Source organism: Pteronotus mesoamericanus, unplaced genomic scaffold (assembly GCF_021234165.1).
Source record: "Pteronotus mesoamericanus isolate MK-2021 breed Mesoamerican mustached bat unplaced genomic scaffold, CSHL_Meso_final contig_20, whole genome shotgun sequence".
NCBI classification, from domain to species: domain Eukaryota; kingdom Metazoa; phylum Chordata; class Mammalia; order Chiroptera; family Mormoopidae; genus Pteronotus; species Pteronotus mesoamericanus.
In genome coordinates, this window is record NW_026555085.1 from 74,174,389 (window position 1) to 74,192,508 (window position 18,120).

The 18,120-nt window shown below is 31.6% G+C and overlaps 1 protein-coding gene across 13 annotated transcripts in view; it reads right to left on the reverse strand.

The window, feature by feature from the left end:
• The window catches only part of TRDN (triadin), a 323,740-nt gene that overhangs the window by 93,277 nt on the left and 212,343 nt on the right, over positions 1-18,120 (reverse strand). For 10 of the 13 annotated variants that reach the window (XM_054569904.1, XM_054569900.1, XM_054569905.1 and 7 more), the window contains exons 17-21: positions 16,521-16,553; positions 16,359-16,385; positions 14,232-14,258; positions 7,512-7,559; positions 1,653-1,700 (exon numbers count right to left, since the gene is read on the reverse strand). In XM_054569904.1, the coding sequence (XP_054425879.1) occupies positions 1,653-1,700; positions 7,512-7,559; positions 14,232-14,258; positions 16,359-16,385; positions 16,521-16,553 (183 nt within the window). Of the gene's footprint in view, positions 1-1,652; positions 1,703-7,511; positions 7,560-14,231; positions 14,259-16,358; positions 16,386-16,520; positions 16,554-18,120 lie in introns of all 13 variants that reach the window. The other 3 variants (XM_054569907.1, XM_054569903.1, XM_054569909.1) reach the window with 3 other exon arrangements.

Sequence of the window (18,120 nt, forward strand, 5' to 3'; positions counted from 1 at the left end):
ATCTGAAGGAGTAAGTTCACATCTCTAAAAGCCATTTTCAATCTCCTATCAACTTGAGGAAACATAGAATTAATGAAACTGACACTACCATGAAGATAAGAGGAAATGAACAGTTTGTGCTTAAATCAGTTATCTTTTAGGTACTGTTATTAGTGTAGCTATTAAATATTCTAATCAATCTTCTCTTAATATGCTGTGGCTATCAATGAAATCAATAAAAGCCATAAAAATGGGTACTCAATGCTTTTATACTACATAGGTGAAAAGTATGAAGGTTAGTGAAATCAAAGTAATTTGATAGTTGGTCTCAACTATATTGAAGCTGATTTTATAAGAAAAAATGCTTAAGTAAATACTGTATGTTTACCTAGGAATTTATAATTTTTTATATCCTTTCACATATGTTTTCTTGTTTTGGTTTTATGTCTTGTCAGATATGCAGGTCAGATATAATTAGATTCACTTTTAAAGAAGAAATTTAGGCTCAGAACTTTGCCAAAGTGAACCAGTTGAAATTAGGATCCAGTACTCCTATTCCTCTATTTTATATTTCAGAGACTAAAATACCCACTTCAAAAAGAAGTTAACAAAAACATTCTATTGGACTCTAAAATTCCAGGTAGTCTTCAGAAGCCAAAATGAATTTGAAATCTATTTCAATGTGATTATAATGTGATTTTTATTTAGAAAAGCCTGAAGAAATAAATCCTTTACTAATTCTTTTAACTGAATCCTTAACTTTAGTTTAACTGAGTCTTTAACTTTTGTTTACTTTTCTAAAATGCAAGGAATTAAAGAATATTTCATATTTCTAAAATTGGATATTTAATTGCATCTCTAATTTAAAAGGATAAATAATTTTGACTTTTTTCTTGAAAAAGTATTGATAGTTCTAATTTTGTTTATTTATTATAGTAAATAATAAATATGCTATTTTAATATATAAACTGCCAAAGATTGGCAGGGAACAACTAAAATTATTAGCACTCTGATCTTTAACAGAAGATCTAACATCATTTTAAATGTGTTTACTCTGCTACAGCATTTTTCTCAGCCCCATTCTAGAGTGATAAATGTATTATATAGCTGCATAAATAAAAATTAAAATACATTATTTATACATTATAACATATAAAATTAAAATTTTAGACCTTTTGGGAGGATCGACTGCTGAAGTCATAATATAAACTCAATAACTTACTTTTGTTGCTGCTTTTTCCTTTGTTTTAACTTTTACATGTTATTTTTCAAGCAATAGAATTGTTTTTGCATAAGTGAAATTGTTTCATCTTTATTCTTTCAACTATTTTCAGTCAGGTGTTGCTAAAACCAAAAATCAAACTTAAAAAATGTGTACCAGTTGCCCTGGATCATTCCTTATTCCCAACAATCTTCAGCATTTTTCCTGATGTAATTAAGCAGTCTGTGGAGTTTTCCTTTCTAAACTTATATTCAAAGTTTAGTTATACAAAAGAACAAAACCCAGATTGTTGCCTCACCTTCTCCCTGGCACAAAAAAACATGCAGGGACAGTGACAGAGAGCAATAGCTTTAAAGATTATTGTCTTCCGCCTGTCTGAGTCCAGTGCTGTCTTCCTCATGTTGTTGTCTTTCTAAAGAAGATAATGTCAACCTCCTTCATTTTTTTTTACCTTGCTCCACTGTCTTGGTTGTTTTTTCTTCCTTCTTTCCAGGTACAGCTGCAAAATAAAGATAAGGATTAAATGAAAGTTCCTTGTGGAAATGCTGCTTCTGCTCAAAAAAGCATTTTAACCTATTCAATACCAAAATTTTCTTCTAAACAAGTTACTTCAATGCTTTTCAAACATTTCTTATTTCTCAATAATCCAAATGAAACCCATTTGAAATCCAATCTTAGAGGATTAGAGAAAAAAAATCACTTTCATTTTTCTGACTAGTTTTTCCCGCACTGTTTTCTACTTTATTCTTTTATACTGTACTATGATAAACATGCTCTACAAAGAATTCTACTTGACAGGACAATGATCAATTGACTTGCATTCCAGGTTATTGCTGGAGTCATATAGTGTCTTTAAAATGTCAACTAGATGCTCTTTTAAATTCAAGCTTAATATAGCTTAATCAACTGGAGGACAGTGTAGCCACTCATGAGATTTACCTAAATATTAAATAAAGTCATTCCAAATCACAAGTAATCAAAAGAGAAACAAAATGATCATTTAGGTGCTATTTCCTCTGAACTCTGTTTTCTCTGAGACTTATATGCTTCAATGGAGTATTCACTGTTTACCTTTTTATACATCAAAATAGTAAGAGTGATTCACACAGAATCAGTGTACCCCACTGAAATAATTGATTCAAGTAAAGATCTTCAGAGGATACTAACAACTTTTAGAAAGATGAGTGGGGAACTGAATATTGTCATTACAGCCAAGTATCACTGCACAGAGTTGCAAGGGTGGAAAGTGCAACTTTGAATGAAGAAATGTGGTTGTCACCAGCCTAAGCCACTGATAAAATTTAGAGCCATTCATTCATAATAAGACATCCAGACATTCTGTGCTTCCTAATGACATAAACTGTGATGTATACAGTATAACCTCTGAAACATTCTTGACAAAACAACTAAAATCCAGTTAAGCCAAACATTTAGCTTTCAGTCTAATCAAATACAGGATATGGGCAACATATTAAATAGCATTCTGAAGAAATATACTCCCAAGATACAATCAGAGAATTACAAAATATCTACAGTATAAGTGGCCATGACCTTTTCAAAAAGTTAATGTCAAAAACAAGAGAGATAGAGAATTACTTTTTTACAGAAAACTTGTTAAATTCACTTATTAGTTATGAGTTCATCTGTACATTCTTTTGAATTTTTCAAGTAGATAATTTCATCTGTAATGAGTTTTATTCTTACTTTTCTATTCTTGTACCTATTATTTCTTCTTCTCACCTTACTCCACTGCTGCAATATTTAGTACAATGTGTAATAGGTGGTGATAGCATACATCTTTGTCTTGCTCTGATTCTCAGAAGAAAATCTTTCTAATTTTTTCCATTGGGTACGATATTTGCTATCTATTCTTGTTATTTTATTATTTTGGTTAATTATATTGATTTTTTTTAAAATTGCATCCCTGAAATAATACCAACTTGCTTGCATTTTATCTTTCACATATATTATCAGATGTGATCTGCTCAGGTATAAGCCTTCATGTTCACAAGAGAAGTTAGCCTGTATATTTTCTTTTCTTTTCAGTTCCTGTTAAGTTTTGATAGTAAGGTTAAAATGACTGAATGTTTCTCATCTTCTATATATGGGTGATTTAGTGCAGATTGTTAATTTTTTTTCTTAAAGTTTTGAAAAAATTCATGATTAAAGACACCTGGCTAAAATTTTCTTTGGTGAAGAATTATAATTATGGGATTCAAAATATAAATTTAATAAAAAATTTCAAACTTATTAAATTTATATTTTTATTATCTGTAGCATCTTTAATTATGTTTCTTTATTTTCTGATATTGAGGTTTTGTGCCTTCTCTTTTTCTTAGTAATTTTTCATAAAGGTCTATCAATTTTATTAGTTTTCATAGGGAATCTAACTTTTATTTAATTGATTTTTCTATTATACACTTTAATTTGTATTTAATTAGTTTCTGCTCTTATATTTAAAATTTCTAATTGCTTTGGGTTTTATGCTTCATATATTTAAAAATTCATTGGATTCCTTAATACTTGAATTTTAGCCTTTTTTCTAGTGAATATTTTTAAAGAGTAAAAATTTCACTCTAAACATTGTTTAGTTGAATCCCAAGTTTCAATGCAATGTTTTCACCACACATTAATTCCACTGTCATTTTTTATTTGACCCATGGATATTTAGAAATGTATTGCTTACTTTTTTCACACACTTCACATCGTTTCTGACATAGCAAGTGGTTGATATATATTTGCTTGGTGATTAAATGTGTTATTAATTGATAAAGAAATGTTTTGACAATAAATATTCTGAGTTAAGAGAAAAAGATCAGTTTTGTTGTTAGCGTTTTTTTTTGTTTGTTTGTTTTAACCTGTGCTTTGTTAATTTTTTATTTTTTGACATTCAATATTATTCCATGTTAGTTTTGGGTGTAGAATATAGTGTTTAGACAATCCTATAATTTACGAAGTGTTCCCCTGATATTTTAGGTACCCATCTGGCATCACACATAGTTATTGCAATATTATTGGCTATATTCTCTATGCTGCATTTTATATTCCTATTTTGTAAGTACAAATGTGTATGCCCTAACTCCTTCACATTTTCCATTCATCTCCCTAATGCCTTTTTCCTCTGAACACTATCAAAACGTTCTCTGTATCTACAAGTCTTTTCTGTTTTTTTTTAAAATTTTGTTCTTTAGATTCCTCATATAAGTTAAACCACATGGTGTTTGTCTTTGTCTGACATTTCACTTAGCGATAATACCCTATAGGTCTATCCATGCTGTCACAGATGGTAAGATTTCATTTTTTTATGACCAAGTAACATATACCACAACTTTTTTTATCCACTCCTGTATTGATGGGCACTTGGGCTGCTTTCAAAACTTGGCTCTTGTAAATAATGCTTCAATAAACATAAGGTGAGGAAACCCAGAAAATTTGAAAGGAGATATGCATCCTTATTGGTGTTAGTGGTTTTCTCAAAAGAGCAAAGATTTTAATGATAGCCAACAAGATGTGAAGAAAAGCAAAGTAGCAGAAAAGCCTTAGGTGTGCCTAAAGGAAAGTATACAAGTTTAACTGAAGTAGAAGATTCCCAAAAGATATGAAATAATCTAAAAATAGATTAGGCCAGTGCAAAAGGCCTTGAATTCCTAACTAAAGGGTTAGATTTTATTATGTATGCTTTAAGAAGCTAGTAGGATGTGTGATACATTAGTCTCTTCTCGAAAATAAAACACTGAAGATTTGCGATTATGATAGATGTTGGGTATATAGTTTTATTTATAATTCTTCTGTTGATAAAACACATTATTAATATTGTGCAGAAAATATGTATTTTTTGATTGTCTTATTTTAATCCTCTGAAGAGTAAATGTCTTTCAGAAAATTACTGGAATATGACTTACACATAAACCCGAAGGCTTGTTTTTAATAATTGGTTCATAAGTCCTTGCACTCTTATCATGTAGAAAAGGCTAGTCTCCTACAGTGCTGTTTTTGTTACTCAGAAAAGGTCACTGAAAATGCTGAATATTTATACCAAAAAGAAGACATTTTACATAAAATAATGATCCTTTTATTTCTAGTTCAGATGTAAAATTCATCAAGTCCAATTCTATGGACAATAAATGTTAGAAATAAACAGCTCATCCAACTGGATTTTCTAACTGCTTGGAATCAAAAGACATTAATCAATTTTTCTTTTAGTGCCACAAGTCGCAGCAGCCGCCTGTGGTGCTAAGAGAAGAGATTTTCTTTTCTCTATATTTGGAGGGGCTTACTTAAAAAAAAAAAAGAGTAGATGTGTATTACATTCCTTCAGGGATCCCGACTAATACGCAGAAAACAAAGTAGCTGACATTTTCTGAGAAAAGTTTTTTCATGAAGTTCTGAAATGACAACATAGAACTGGGGATCTTAAGGTTAAAAAGGCAGAGTCTCAACCTTGAGAGTGACAGAGCTCACAAAGAGAGATTACAGAATGAGGAATTCAGAGGATTCATAATGGATTTTGGGAACATCGATAATTAAGGTGCAGCAAAGTAAAAACAAAAACAAAAACAAAAACAAAGAAGTCAGAAATAAATGTCAGAGACTATGAGGAGAACCAAAAGACTATGCTGGCATGACACGCCATAAGTGGAGAGACTGAGAGAAGAAGCAAATAGGTAAATTCAGCTGTGAAATCTAATAATGTGAGGACTAAAGTGCTTCATTTGTTTAGCAATGATAGTATCATCAGCATTAGCAAGAACATCGATGACAGTGTAAGGAGAGAAACCTCATCTTCATGGGAAGTGAGAAGGGGCGTTGGCACTCCAGCATTCGGGAGAATGATTAACCTGTGGAGGAGAGAAAATCGTGGAGCAATAGGAATGTAGAAAATGTAATTGTGAAGCTGAGAATAATATTTCCAAACTGACAAAGTCATTAATGAGAAGGAGGATGCCGCAAAACAGCATGGAAGATGGATTAAGGAAGACAAAACTGGAGAAGATGATCTTGAAAAGAAGGGTAAACACTTACCTTTAAAATTATAACAGAGATGGATATAGATTAAACAGGAACTCCAAGCTGCTTTTCTATTTCTGCTTTTATTCACAGCAACTTTCTTACATCTGTTACTTTTCTCCTCAATTTGTCATCCTTTAACATTTACTTGTGCCACTCTTCTGAAAATTCTCTTTTGAAAATTATTAATAATTGTAGAGCTGAGAAATTCAGTGGCTTAATGACCACTACCTTGTTATTGAAATGACATTGAAATGTTTGTAGGTTTATGTGTGTGTGTATTGAGTGTATATTGAGAATGGGTTTGTTAAATTGTCTCTTTAGATACTTCCAAAGACATTGGATATATTACTTACTTCATTTCTGTTTATTTTTAAAATGAAGTTACAAATTTCAGAATTGTTGCAGTTTATTCCTAAATGGGCATATGCAAAACTTTTCATTTTGTTGATTATTTTTAATGTATGTTAATATTCTTAAAAATATTCTTAAAACTGTCTCCAATTTTCACAAAACTTAAATTCCAAACTTCCCAATATGGTTGCTTTTTAATTGTTCGGTTACCGTTGTCCCACCTTTCTCTCCCTTGCTCTCCCCCCCCCCCATCCCCCTACTCCCACAGCCACTCCTCCCATTATCTGTGCCCATGAGTCCTCTATTCATGCTCCTTTGCTAACCCAAATTTCCTAATATGTTTCTTTTTTTATTAATTAATTTATTTTTCCAAACACATTTGTCTCTGCCTTCCCCCCACCACTTTCCCCTGCCCTCTCCCCCCCTCTCCCTCCCTCAATCCTTCCCCACTTTGGTTTTGTCCATGAGTCCTTGCAATATGTTTCTTAAAGCAAAATGTTTCCAAGGAACACATTTTTAATTTGATAATATTCTTGCAGAAATGAACATTATTCAGGTAAGTTCTACTAGTTGAAGTTTCATTTGTTTGAGCTCCAACCACCTAAAGCCATATATCACAGCTGAATGCTCTCCAGGTAACTGGGATCCCACTGAGCTTGAACAGCAGCATTTCTTCAATTTTTCAAAAACTAACTTGCAATTGAACTACAATTTCTAGTTTTAGTTTATGGCCCTAAAGGAATAAAGCTATTGGCGCTAGAACACTGAACACAAAGGCTTGTTAATATAGACACTATAAATCTTGTGCAAAGTGAGTTTGTTTTCATATCAATGAAATTGAAAACACAATAAATAGAGCTCTTTCATAGCACTAAACAATAGATTAAGTTAGAAACCTTTGCAGAAATAAGTTTTAGTCATGACACCTTTTTCTTTAAGTTGCATTTACCTTTTTTAGTTGAGGCAGCACCAACCTCTTCTTTGCCTCGATCGATTTCTGCAAATTCAAGTATTAAAGAATGATAAATAAATATTTGAGAGGCCAAATAGATATAGTATTGTAGTCAGGCAAGACTTATAAGACTTGTAAGACAAGATTTACAGTTTAGTCTGTCCAGAAAATAAAATGTGTGTGGCCTCTAAGAGCAAAGTAAGCAGCAGAGAAAAACAAACTAGGCATGCTTGTATTTTTGTAAACTAATGAACTTTCCTAAACAGTAATATAGAAACACTCTTCCAAGACACAACGTTAAACGCAATATTAAAATTTTAGCTTATGTAAGTAGTGAACATAAAAGAATGTAGCTTATTTCACAAAATAACCTGCAACACTGATTTGTCAGAGTCAAATTTAAAATGATATGAGTTATGGGAAAGAGGGCTTGCAAGGCCTCCTTTGTTTACTCTTTAATTATGGAGATATCAAGCAGTATTTGACTTCAATCAATTAGCTTTATATTATAAGAGATTAGTCATAATATAACACAAAATTCTATTCAAATATTTCTTTGTAAGAGGAAAAAATAGACTTAAGAAGGCCAGAATGCCTTCTTGGAGCTTCTTTGAGTATCTCATGTGGAAGATAGGAAATCTGTGCTTAATACATAATCTGAAATGCTCATCTTTGTACAAAATGTTGGACCTTAAATCAAGGATTAATAAAATTGAAGGTTTTTCTCACCCATAGGAAAATAAGTAACATAAGAAAAATAAGAACGAGTTGATAAAATTTTATCAGCATTCTCTCCCATCCTGTAACATAGACATGTTGCTCTTGGGAAATTCATTGAAAAAAACATGCAGGTTAGGCTACCTAATCTTTTCACCACCTCTCCAGTACATGCTGGTACCATTTGTCTTCTTTCTAGTCCCAAAAGAATATCGGTATCTGCTCCTAGTGAATACCAAGCCTTCCATTTTTGCCCTCATCCCATCTCCTTTTGCCTAGTCAAGGCCTTCGTTCTTCCAAATGTTGCATCTGTCTGCTGCTTCATCAGTTTTCCACTTCACTGATGCTTTCACATCAGCTAACACACATGTGTCACACTTCATAATCTCAGACAACCACAACCTTCACTTCTATGCCCCCCACCAATGCCAACTACTTGATCTCTCTGTCACCCTTCGCAGCCTCCAGAGGAGCTGTTACACTCAGTGTCACCACTTTTACCTTCCCATCCTCTCCTTTTGAAAGTCCTTTAATTGTGGAATATATACAAATAAAAGATGTTAAGGCATATATATAGATGCACATTTTAATGAATGGCCACTTAAAAATTCCCATCTTTGAAAATTTTTGAAGGCTTTAAGAAACATGATACTTTCACTCTTTCACATCTCTTGTCCAACTATCATGCCTCTCCCTTCATCTTAATCATCATGGCTCTAAATTTTGTATTAATTATTCACTTATTTTTCTATACAGCTTTTACTACATATATTTACCTTTAAACAAAGGTAAGACTATTTTATATAGATTAAATTATGTTTTAGGGGGAAAATGTATGTAAGTTGAAGCATATGATAGTTTAATTTTTGTGATTTGCTTCTTTCAAAACATTGCGTTGAGGTGCAGCAGTAAAATAGTTAAACAAGGAGGCGATTTGACTGGAATAGCGCTAGTGCCTTCAGTAGTCTATGTAAATGAACTAAAGCCAGAGCCAGCTAGATTTTTCTCATATCTGAGAAAATGATACTCAAGACCAACTATGACAACAGTCAAATAACTCAATGTTCCCAAATAAGGCCATTTGTGTTGCAGCCACTTAAATCATTTGTTTGCTTCACTTCCTCATTTCTCTATGAAAACCTTGGCGCTAGCACCCACCAGCGCTAGCACCCACCCTTAAACATGTTTCAGGTTTGACGCTGCCCTATTCAAATTGTTATATGCTCAATTACACTGTTTTACTTCTTACAGATATCAAAAGTAGCTATAGCTGATTTATTTAACTTTGGCATAGTGTCTCAGTGTACACATGTTTTACAAATTATACATTCATTTTCTTTCCAATAGATACTAGGTCATGACCAATTTTGTGCTACTATAAATAATATTGGTATGACTATCCCTGTAAATTCTTTCTGCAATGTGAAATAGTTTTCTTAGAGATAAATGGCTAGGTTATAGCATGTGCTCATGTTTTACTTCTTTAGATCAATGCTGCATTTTTTTCCTAAAAATGTTACATTCACACCAACAGTGTATGTAAGAGTTTCTATTTCTTCATATCATTACCATTACCAGAATAATCAGTTTTCCCCATTTTTGGTTAATCTTGTATGTGTAAAATAGTATATCATTGAGGTTTTAAATAAAATTCCATTATTTCTAAGAGGCTGAACATTTTTTTGAAATGTTTACAGGCTATTTGTGTGTTTTTTAATCCTTGCTTATATCTTCTACCCATTTCTCTGACTATTGTGCTATTAAGACTTTTGTCTTCTCTTTTCATTTGTAAAGTATCTTTTTTTTTTGCTATTAATCTCTTGTTACTTATACGTGCTACAAATATGTGCTTCAAGTTTGTAGCTTCACTTTTCTCTCTCTTTATAGTGTCTATAGATTAAAGTTCTTTATTTTAGTGTAATAAACTGTATCAGCTTTTTAATTTATGGTTTTATTTTGTATATGTAATTTAAATCCTCCAACACTTCAAGTGTATGTGTGTATGTGTGTGTGTGTATCTTCTTATACTTTTGAATTAATGCATTGTTTTGTCTTTACCATTTATGTCTGACCCATATGGAATTGATATTTGGAATTGTATAAAATACAGATACACTGTTTTTGGTAATGAATACCATCTACATCAGCAACATTTAAAAATAATATATCCATTCCCTAGCTGTCTGAAATGGTGGCTCATTCTTATATCAGATTTTTGTCCAAGTGGGACCTGCTTGAGACCTCCTTTTTCTCTGTCTTATTGGAAAACTTGTTTTGGTCTTCCATAATACCATCTACCTTTTAAAACACAGTATCAGGAGATTGTTTTATTACTAAGATGTGGAACACACAGCACTGGTGTCAGTAGTCATACTTTACAGAGCTATTTAATGTATTCATTATTACATTTTCCTAATACTAAAATGTATTCCTGATTTCTCATTTAAAACCCTCTCCCCTGCCTTTCTCACATTTAAACTGAATTCAAATTCTACTTTTGCTGGTACTCGCTGATCTAGCTTGGATCTCTTTGAACCATTTTAATGAATATTCTTGAACTCTGAACCATAATATTTCCAAATCTGAGGCTGTCACCCAAGATGTCACCTTTGGGTTTGTACATAGGATTAAACAAGCAGCATATCTTGCCCTTCCACCTAAGTCAGTCCCAGGTTGCTCACATTCTACTTTTGGTGCTGAAACCTCCCAAAACCATCATCTTGGCACTTTATCTGTACTATTTTACGTTCATTTTGTCAGCATCATCTGTGATTTGGGTAGTAATAGTATAATCTATTATCCAAACCAAACAAGTAAAAGGAGGTGCTATTAATAATTATTAGGGGATAATATTACTAAACAAAGATTGTCTTAAGGTACTGAGATACATGGTCATAAACACTCCATTTGATATCAGGTCCATAGACTTTCTTCCTCCAGTAATTTTCATGACATAGTATTTGAGTCCACAAAACCATTTTACTTTTCTAACAAATATGTAGTGTCATAAATTGCCCCCAAATATTCTTCCACTATTATATAACTGAATAAATTTAAAGGGACTTCATTTTAAAACTTTGTATACTGACTTCTGGACGATCCTGCCATGTAGATCAACTGATAGACATTTCAGTCATACACCTAGGTATTGAAATGTAGTTAAGGTGATAACATAGTCAGTCTTGGTGGCTGAGCGTACCACTAAGTCTTGTGTGGTGCTAAACTCAAGGGATGAAAGATGCCTGACTGTTGCTATTTCATATAAGTTTAGAACCACAATTAAATTACTATATTTTGGTCCTGATCTCTACCTCAGTTCTCTTCTTGTTCAAAATTTGACCATTGGCTGGTTGAACATGCACATGAAATACATGATCAGAGCCCCATGGTTCTCAATATGGCATGAAGGGATGTGTGTCAGTGTTTCCCAGTTCTTCTTCTTCTTCTTTTATAAATGCATTCTTTAATTATAGTTGATATACAATGTATATTCACAGGTGTACAACATTTATATACCGTACAAAGTTAACCCTCTGATTAGCCTAGTACCCCCCTGTTCTTGAAGTCTTGTTTGAAAAAATGAGGTGGATGTGGTGCAATATATTCAGTAAGTATATTCCCACTTAAAGATTCATGAAGAAGAGTGAGGAAGATCTGAAATGTGTTGGACTCTAAAAATCTTGTTTGGTCCTCTAGACTTGGAAATGGCTAATGATGTTGTCAACCCCTATGTCACTATCCAATGTGTGCAGAAGTAGGTGCAACAGAGTGCAGGGAGGGGAACTGGGTGTGCTGAGGCATTTTTACATGTACTATACTAAAGGACTCTTTGTTGGCTTGCAGAAATTGTAAATCTAGGTTTGGCATCCTTGCTTGGTCCAAGGCATTCTCCCTACAACCTCATGATCCCTGACATGTAACTTTATATGTGGAAGCATTATGAGTCTATCCTTAGTGTTACATCATTGAATTTAAAGTGTTTCCCCTTTTTTTCTGTTTATGGTACCATGAGAACCCTGACCCTGAACTGATACACTCCCAAGCTTGTCTGTGTCCTCCAGTATTTTTCCTGCACTTTTTGGGGTTTCTCCTGGGTCTACAGTAAAAAATTTTACAACACAAACTCAATCTACCTTCTAGTCATTCCATTTAAGTGAGTGCCAATGACAAATCACCTTTTACTTTTTTCATGGACTTACTCTAACTCAGTTATTCTCAACTATGTTTTCTTATTCAATATTATGAAATCTAATCACATATACAATTTATGTTCATTAAAGGATAGACCTCCTTATTTCATTTACTCTCAAAACTTAAGATCATGTAAACTAATATCCTGAATGTTAAAGTAATATATGCAAAACTGCGTATGAGTGATTTAAGGAATTTTAAGAGTATTTGTAATGATATGCAATTTTCACCTTAGGTATTAACTTTACAAACAGCTCATTGTATATAGCAGTCATGTAAAAAGAAAATTTTTTCTTGTATGGTTTTAAAGCAAAAAAAAAAGGTTTTTTCATTGGGGAAATGGCTGGTTGCATTGTTAACAGAGAATTCAAACAATTTATTAATTATCTTTAATCAACCTTCGTATTGAGGGATAATGCCCATGCCAAGTCCAAATCTCTCAACCATATGGGGTGTTGAATATGAGTTCTGTTGAAACTTTTATATTGGGTCTAAGATGATTTGGCAAACTAGTTTCCTGGAAAACATGCTGATCTCTTCAAAACTTGATTTGATAGTGTGTTTCACAGCAGAATTTACAAGGTTTTTTTAAATTGAAAATTAATTTTTTTCTACAAGTTATATTTTTATGGAAAAAATGTTCATTTCAGAATAATCTTCAATCTAAACTACTCTAACTAGTGCTGTGAAATTATCAGTTTCATTTTATATATTTTCCTGATTATGCATTTCTACCTACTAAGTATTAGCATCCTAAAGGCTTTCTAATATAAGGTTCTAATCATATTTATATTAACTAAAATGTTTCATACAATATAAAAGAAATTTTAAATTCATATTAAACCTCTCCTTCAAAGTCTGCTGTGTCTATGTGAACATTTCCATCTATAATTTTTAAAAGATATTTTCAAGTTACTCAATATTGTATTTCCAATTTTCTCTGACATACCCACTAATGATATAGTTTGTCTCAAAAAACAGCAATAAAAATGATTTTGTTTTTGTATTAGTACCATTTTTAACATTTAAGGAGCTCCAACAGAAAAGAAAAATATAAACTTCTTACATTAGCATACAACTGAGGTTTAACCATAATCTTATATATAAAGTTTAGAGAAGTTAAAAGTACCATATATTTTTTCTAAAATTAAATATATGCAATTATGCCAAAATAATTTTTATTAAGATAATCTGTTATTTACTTTATTGAATCAAGAAATACTGACAAAACAATCAGCATTTCTCTGTAAGCATATTGTCATAACTACTATGGAAACAAATGCTATAGTATATTATAGTTATCAGTTGATATTCATAAACTGAGAATACATGCCTCAAAATGAAAACTATGGCATTATAACAGTAATAGTTAATAAAATTTGGGGGAGCTTCATTGTATTAAAGACAAAATGACTTCACTGGTAAACAAATTATGCTGCCAACTGGTTTGATCAAGTGATTCATCATTAGGAAAATTAAGTCTAATGAGTTTAAGAAGCTGAAGAGCTCCCTTAACACTTTGCAAAATGGGAAACAAAAATACAAACAACTCAAAAGGGATTATGGTCTGGACAAATTAGCACTTACAAATTAAAAATTTATAAATAAATTTTGATAAGAATGAATTCACAGAAAATACAGGGTTAAATAATTATGCACATTATTTCAACAAGTTAAATCATCATGGCAAGAAATATTTGGTAAGCCAGCTTTAAAAATTAGCATCAGCAATATGTATAAGAGAAAACTTAAGTGAGTAAGCTGCTGAAATATGCTCTTTTTGTTTTTTTAAAGTTTTATTTAACATACTTGCTTTTACTTGTTTTTCACTTGGCGCTGTTAAGGACAAGAAATAATAAAGTCTAAATTAATTACCCATATACTTGTCTCTCTTTTAACAGTATTAAGGTTATTTTCTTCTAAAGACTGTACTATAACCTTGGAAACTATTAAAAATTGGTCTGAGGAAGAGAAAATGCAACAATCTACCTTTTTTCTTTGATATACTTTAAATATTTACCACAAACCATAGATTTTTTAAATATTCATATACCTTTTTCCAACACAGAATGCTCATTCACAACTCATTCATTTGGTTTTCCATTCTAAAATACCTAAGAATCTGTTTTTAAATATGAGTCAATTCATTTTCCTTAAAGCCTATAAAATGGTATGAAAAGAATGAAATGAGTTGATAAATTATCCAATGGTTTTAATGTTTAAAATAAAGCTAGTTATTGCTAAGGTGCTACATCATCATCAACCCAAGAATGGGCAGATAATGATTTTAGGGAATTTAAATTATTGTATTTTCTCAGGTTCAATTCTAGACAAAAATGTTTAGCTGTTGAAACTCTTGAAACTAATTACACCCATAGTCATTCTGTTGCTTCTCTGTGTTTCTATGATGTATGCTTTCTTTTAGCTTTCTACATATGTGTGTAAGTGAGAATATGTGCTATGGCCCACATGTGAGAATGTTACCCCTGACAGCTACTCTGCTCCCTGTGAGATAAACAAAAATATTCCTCTTGAAATGATAAGTAATATCAATGTTAATGTCAAGTGGTAAAATATATGATTGTTTCATATTATAAATTAGTTGAAAGTCATTCATATTTAAATTTTTTAATTAACATGTTTATCCTATTTCATATTGCTCTTTCCATTTAGTCAATCCTTATCAAGTGTTCACTATGTGTCTGACTTTATAATATGGAAATAAAGATATAAACATTAATTCTTATCCCCAAAATTCTGGTTATTTAAAGTGAAAGAAGAAAAGGTAATATGATTACAACAGTATATTAGTGTTTTTATAAAAGAAATAAAATGATACTATGAGAATTAGCTGGAGAGACAACCAAATGGATTTGGGTTGTCTGAGCAGGTTTTACAAACTTAGAATAAGAATAATAAGAAATAGGACTTGAAACCTATGGTAGACTGTGGCCTGTGGCAGGGATAAGTATAGTTGAGCTATATTTGCATGACTATTTACATAATATTGAGTAAACACTATTATTTCCATTTAAGTACAATAAAATAGCAGGAGCGATTAATAGAGATTATATTAGTTTATGACCTCTACACACATACTAGAAAAATCAGTGAAGTTTCCTGAGTAGAAGTGTGCCAGGAAAAATCAGCAAGTTATGTGTTAAAATGAGGTCAATAAAATTTCCAAAACTTTGCATTTATTTTCATTTGAAACAACTAAGGCAAGTTAAGTGCTAGAAACCTTTTAGAAAACTATTTGGTATCTATAGTAACTGAATTTTTAGTTTTTGTTGGTTTTTATGTACACTTTTCTGCTTGTCTGATTCTCAATTCAATTGTTTTCACCATTAGGCTATAAATATATTGAGGGAAAAATCTACTCTCATTGTAACTCCTCAGAGTACTTAAGAAATGTCATTAAGTAACATTTGAAATAGGGAGAGAAAATTTGCTGAAATTGAATATTTCATATATTAAAAGCAAATCAATATCAGATGCATTCACATAAAGTGCTTTGGTCTTGTTTCGTTTGCATTTTTTTCTTTTACACTAAGCTGTAAAACAGTGCTTCTGAATCACTGCATAGATGATTCCCTGGGGGGGGAGGGGGAGGGGTGCGTCTCAGGAAGCTACAGATTCTGATACAGCAAATCTGGAGTGGGACCAGAGGTTGTGTTTTGCTTACAGCTTTCAGGTGATTCTGATACTGCTGGTTCACAAAATGCACAGAGTAACAACAGTGAAGCATATTATTTGCCTTTCATTTTCTAAATCTTCATTAGGCTTTACTATGTGAAGAATTTAAACAAAAGACTTTGAGAGAGAAGAATGTCTGACTATTTCCTGTCAAAGGCCCTCACCGCCTGTCTGAGGCTGTGGCATTAGCAAACATTGGGTATCAGTAAAAAAGAATCCAGCAACACTGGTCTCACTCACCTGGATGTTCCTTCTTTGGTGGCTTTGCTATATCAAGCAAGAAAAGAAAAAAGGTAATCATTTCATGCTATATAATCCCAATTCACTATTCAATTGCTAATTAAATAAATGAGCAAATTAAATAATGAAATGAAGAACATAGAGACATTTTAAAGCAGTTACCTGATTCCACATCTTTTTCTTTTTTTTCCTGTTCTGAAACATATCATTATTGTTATTATTATTATTATGGTTCTGTGTCACAACTTGTTTTAACACAAAAAACATGTGTGTGTTAATGCAAGATTGCAGCAAGTAATAATAAACACCATAAAAAGACTAATATTGTATATTTAGAACAACTCTTTCCTTGTATTTTCTTCCACAGAGTTCCCTCACAGACAACATGGAAATATTCTGAATATTAGAGGAATTAAAATATTTCACGGATAATTAACCAGAAAAATAACGTAGAGTTTATAAAGGATGAAAAAATTAAATTTGTTATTATATCAACATAAAATACATTTGGGGTATTTTAAAGTAAGCACAAAGGATAATTATCGTAGCTGTTTTAAAACGACTTTCAGATGTAGATGGACAAATTTCATATAGACTTCTTCTAGGATGAACTTTTCTTATATTGAAAAGATCATTGTTTTCCTAATACAAAGGCTTTGCTGAGGCAGATTTAAGAGAATAAAATAGACTAGGAATTTTCAGAAGGAAGCAAAACACATTCCCTTGTTTATAGGACAAATATTCCTTATAAAGTCCTTTTTAGATAGTGTTCTTTTTTAAGAACCCACTTCTATCAATATTGTACAAAACAAAACATTATTGGCTTCAAGAACAAACTGGCATTTACATTATAATAACTAATTCTATATGAAGCATAAGTGCCAATTTCATATAAAGTACTATTATGTACATTTATATTCTTATTTAGTTTGCCTTGATAAGCCTGTAGAACTAATTTAAAAGAGAATTTTCAAGAACTACTTTAACACAGACACAGTATGATTCATTTTTTAAAGAAAAAGAGTGGAGAGATTTCCTCAAGTTCTGTTTAGTGAATACATTTGGAGACTAGAAGATGTTTATGCTGAAAGAATTCTAAGAACTCTATTTTAGAAACATAAAGTGTCATTGAATCAAGTGTACAATCTCTCAAGTGTACAATTTTGTTTATCAGGACTCTAGTTTTGAAGGTATAACGACTAATTTATTTACCCCTCTTCCCTAAGATAGCATGCAGGTAGGCTTGACCAAGTGTTACAAGTCAAAGGAAAGAGTTTGGGCAACTTAACAAAATTCAGCAAAATAACTTTACCAAAAGTTGTCTGGAAAACAATAAGTAATTAAATATATAGCTTAATTTATAGCTTACGTAACACCAATTAGAAAATATTTATAAGAACTCTGTAAGGTGATGACAATTAAAAAAATGCTTGAAGCAGATTTGGGTTGCATCAAAATCAAACACCATCTAAATGTGAGATTTCAAAGTTAAAATAAGGGCCTTTCAATAACATCAAAGAAGAAAAGTACTGTACTGATCTGGAATGATATGCAGGAAAAGATTATTGAGAATATTTATTGTATGGAATAACTCAAGAAATAATTATTAAATTACCCCATATAAAGATAAATAAACTTAACTATTAATTCTACAGGATCTTAAAAACCATACTCATGAATGGTATTTTGAGGGTTTTTTTGCATTTTGTTTTTTGAAAAATTATAAATCGCAAGAATTTAGAAAAATTTATACAGGAAGTCC